The 4,246-nt window shown below is 40.9% G+C and overlaps 1 protein-coding gene and 1 non-coding gene across 4 annotated transcripts in view; one reads left to right on the forward strand and one right to left on the reverse strand.

Annotated features, from left to right (window-relative positions):
* prdm9 (PR domain containing 9) overlaps positions 1 to 4,246 on the reverse strand; it is a 6,783-nt gene that overhangs the window by 1,981 nt on the left and 556 nt on the right. The window contains exons 2-8 of one of the 3 annotated variants that reach the window (XM_032502296.1): positions 4,108 to 4,176; positions 3,078 to 3,186; positions 2,892 to 2,987; positions 1,424 to 1,701; positions 1,243 to 1,310; positions 657 to 847; positions 1 to 464 (exon numbers count right to left, since the gene is read on the reverse strand). The exon at positions 1 to 464 is cut by the window's left edge and continues 1,981 nt beyond it. In XM_032502296.1, coding sequence (XP_032358187.1) covers positions 1 to 464; positions 657 to 847; positions 1,243 to 1,310; positions 1,424 to 1,701; positions 2,892 to 2,987; positions 3,078 to 3,171 — 1,191 coding nt within the window. In that variant the 5' untranslated portion in view covers positions 3,172 to 3,186; positions 4,108 to 4,176. Of the gene's footprint in view, positions 465 to 656; positions 848 to 1,242; positions 1,311 to 1,423; positions 1,702 to 2,891; positions 2,988 to 3,077; positions 3,187 to 3,550; positions 3,684 to 4,107; positions 4,197 to 4,246 lie in introns of those variants that run through there. The other 2 variants (XM_032502294.1, XM_032502297.1) reach the window with 2 other exon arrangements.
* On the forward strand, positions 3,915 to 3,985 carry trnag-ccc (transfer RNA glycine (anticodon CCC)). Its single transcript has one exon. It is a non-coding gene; the product is annotated as a tRNA-Gly (tRNA).

Below are 4,246 nucleotides of genomic sequence, written 5' to 3' on the forward strand. Positions count from 1 at the left end.
CAAGCTCTCTTTCTTCTCCGTCAGAATCCTTTCCTGATTAGGAACAATGGTTGTCTCTTTTATCGCAGATGGCTTTTTGTGAACTAGTTGGTGTCTGATTAGGCCAGATGCCTGGCTAAAACTCCGCCGGCACTGTGGGCAGCAGTAGGGACGTTTGTTTGAGTGGACGCAAAGCTTGTGCCTCCTAAGGTGAGGTATTTGCTTGAAAATCTTCCCACAATCACCACATGTTTTGGACTCGACAGGATCAACAGGCAATACCACCAGGGATGCTGAAGTGTGACCTGATTCAACATTTGATGTGAGATTTTCCGGTTCAACGGTCTCAGCAGCTGGTGCTGTGCAGTCCGCTTCAGGCTGCATGTGGACATTTTCTGTATGTCGCTGGAGGAAGGACTCTGTGGTGAAGGACAGCTGACAGTGGGAGCACAGGAAGACCTGAGATGTCGCAGCTGTGCTACTCTCTACAATGTAGGAAAGAAGGTGAAAAATATTGTGTCAACTTAAATTGACCAGATTTAAAAGTAATAATAATAATAATAATAATAATAATAATAATAATAATAATAAGCATTGTAAGAATGTAAAAATAGTCAAAGAATGGCTTCAAAATATCTAATGTCTGTGACTAGTGAAACTTGGATAGCAAAAGGTACCTGATGCATTCAACTTCATAACCCACACCTGTGTCCAAGCTTCACTAAAATGGCTGAGAAACTTGCTGCTGGGCCACACCATGAGCTCGTCTCCAGGGTGTATGGCACGACAGCAATGAAAAAGGATGCTGTCTTTGTACTGGACCGCCAACAAATTTGTCTCGTCTTTATTACGAGCATAATTGACGTACCTGCGTAAGAAGAGAAGTAGAATATAAACATGGGCAGATTTTTAAATGCACCACCATCTGCGACATGAAAAGGACAGCGCCTACGGTCCAATAAGAAACAAACTGAAATGAATACACGTGCATAACCCACTCAAATCTCTGACTCAACTGCTGCCGGTTGAGTTGCACTGTGGGTAATGTATTGTAGGTGCCAGGTTTTGACAAAGAAAAAGAATGCATGGAATAAAAAAAAAGACAATTTGCTGCATTGAGTTTAATACTTTTTTCCCCCTAAGCTGTCCATCGCGACTATGGGAATGATTTAGAAGTTCAATGCTAATTTGGTTAAATATTCTTTTAAATTAAATTTGGGACTTATAGCGAAACAGTCAAAATAGCAGATTTGAATGCATTACCTCATCCAGTTTGAGTGGGATTCTCTGGCTGCATCAATGTACTCATATTTATCCTTTTCTTTGTAAATCTGCAGAAAACGTAAAGAGAATTTTCAAGACAAAAAACACACACACACACACACACACACACAACCGCAATATGAAGTATTTAGATAACTGTACAAATCAAATCCAAGCTCACCTCCCAGGAGAAGTCACTTGCAATTGCGTTTTCCCTCGTTGTCTCTTCTCCCTCATATGGTCCAAAGTGCATTCCCGGAGACACTACTGGTCCATGATTTATGACCCCAATGCCAGCACTGGGAATACTGGATCTGCCTACCATGAGGCCATAGGGAAGAGTGAGGAGGGCCCTCTGGGGAAGACCCTTGCTCGATGGAAAGTCAAGAATAAAAGACGGTCCGTTAATGTTAGCGGGATCACTCTGGTCCTGGAAGAGAGGCAGACACTCCTCACAACCTGGCAAACAGAAGAAAAAAGACACAGTATTTGAAATTTCATTTCATGAAACCTAATTAACACACATATTTACCCAACATGCAAATTAATATGGCACATTTAGAAGTCTGTCTACAATAAAACCTTTAACTACGGCACCTACTTGTATTCTACAGGCTTCTGTAAGTTTCAGATGTGTAGCTCAATGGGATGATTATATAGTCAGTTGTGACATTTAATCTTTTGTTACAGTGCCATGTCTCATTTTACAGTATATTTTCGTTAAAGGAAAGGAAACTTCTCATAAGAAGAGGAAAATGATGGGGAATGAGGAGGTGGAGGAATAAAACAACATCAGTGCTGTCCTCTGACATATTTATGTCTTTAGTTTGTGTCTATAGATCATGTGGAAACTGTGTCTTAAGCTAGGGTGACCAGACATCCCCGGTTTCCGCGGACAGTCCCCGGTTTTGGTGACCTGTCCCCCGGCTGGATCTGTCCCCGGAAATGTCCCTGGTTTTCACTGTCACTGACAGACCCAAAATTGGAATGAAAGAAAGAAAACATTGACTTTAGCATGCCGTATTTTACGCTGCTAAAATAACTGATTATTTACATGGAGTCTGGTGGGTTTAGCGAACGCAATTTCGCTGACTTTTATGTTTTAAAAAAGGATCTTAATCTTTAACAGAAAGGTCGACCTCCTTAGAATTCCTTTCCATCATGTCAGACACTTAGAATATTAATCTGAGTCTGTCAGCAGCAAAGCGAGCACTTTTATGAACGTAAATACAAGCTAGACAATTATTCTATTAACTTACATTGTAGCTTGTTTCTCTGCTGCCGACTGCAGTAATTTTGTTTACTACTGGGTCAATGTCAAAGGAAAATCTTTTCTCAATAGTTTTTATTGAATCCGATACTCAATGAGCATAAACAAGCCCAAAGCAATAAAGCAAAAACTGTCAGATGAATGTAGGTAAACATTACAACATTCCCCTCTCAGGTGTAGTGGAGTATAAGTATGAAGTAGCAGCTGGGGCGATTCTAGGATCAGACCTTAGCGGCTTTAGGTCTAGTGTCCCCGTTTAAAGTAAAAAAAAAATAAAAACATGACGTGTTTTTGAGGTATATATGCTTCTGAGCTGAAAATGTCCCCGGATTTTGTCTGAGAAATCTGGTCACCCTATCTTATGCCCAAGGATGCTTACAAAAGACACCACCGGCCTCCGGGTTCTCTCCATGTCCCACAGTGTCCAGTAACTTCTGAATTGGCGTTTCTACTGGCTCTAAAACAGGAACTATCACTAGAACAACAAAGACAATATTTAGGAATGTGAAAATATGTCATATCATCAGTTTAAATGTGAAAATATCAAAGCGTGTCATAAGGTTACCTGCAGGTGTGTTGTTTTCAGGGGGAATGCACTCTGTTACAACAACCTCCTCGGTCGTCTCAACCCACTCCACACCGGTGCTCCTGCCCGACATGACCGAGTGGACACTCTGTGTGGAGTTGATGGAAACTATGAATCTTAAATGCTCACTGAAATACATACTAAACACCAACGGCTACAGCGAGATTTAGAAAGTTTGTTAGCACACTAGCCTAGCTTGGTAAACATGGGCCAGCAACCGACTTTAGATTACATACAGACGGGGGAGTAGTCCTGATAACATGCAGTTCAAAGACAGCTGCTAAGTTAGCTTGTTATAACAAGACAACATTATATCACATAGTTAGTGTGTTATTAGCTGCTATGTGGCTATCACAGAAGCATCAGAAAGATCAAGACTAGCATTATAATACAGAGCAATGCATTCCCAGTTAATACTTTCTACATTAATCTATATAAACCTTTATACCTACACGATTTGCAACGCCTAACACTATGTCCGTCCGTTATATCCTTTATCGTCTTTAGTTGTCAGGGTTAGGGTTAGCTATCTATCCGAAACCGTAGACGCTTCCCGGAAGCAAAATATATCCCACGCACTTTCAGCATAAAAGTCCACTCTAACGTAGTTAATAGTTCCGTTCTTTTCCAAATAAAAGTACCAACGTCGGTCAAATCACCTATTTGCGGTTTACCTGCTATCGCACGTGTTGCATTCATCTTACAGTATTATCCTTACAAGCAATATTGAAACATTTGTCATCATATACAACGCTACAATGGTTAAATCAATGTCTTGAAAGTATGTAAATCCTATTGTCACCTCCTCTCGTATCTGCGCCGCTGGTGTAGTGGTATCATGCAAGATTCCCATTCTTGCGACCCGGGTTCGATTCCCGGGCGGCGCACGGTTTTTTGTTTCCACCCAGCAACAGAAAAAACTTCTGTTAGAATAAATTTATCACCTTCATGTCACATCTCACATATAACAAGTATTTTTAAATTTATTTTATTATTTTTTTTGCATTACCTCATCCAGTTTGAGTGTGATTCTCTGGCAGCATCGATGTACACATTTATCTTTTTCGTTGTAAATCTGCTGAACATTTAAAGAGTATTTTCAAGACAACGCGCACTCGCGCGCGCGCGCGCGCACACACACACACACA

The sequence above is a fragment of the Etheostoma spectabile genome, chromosome 21, assembly GCF_008692095.1.
Source record: "Etheostoma spectabile isolate EspeVRDwgs_2016 chromosome 21, UIUC_Espe_1.0, whole genome shotgun sequence".
Classification (NCBI taxonomy): domain Eukaryota; kingdom Metazoa; phylum Chordata; class Actinopteri; order Perciformes; family Percidae; genus Etheostoma; species Etheostoma spectabile.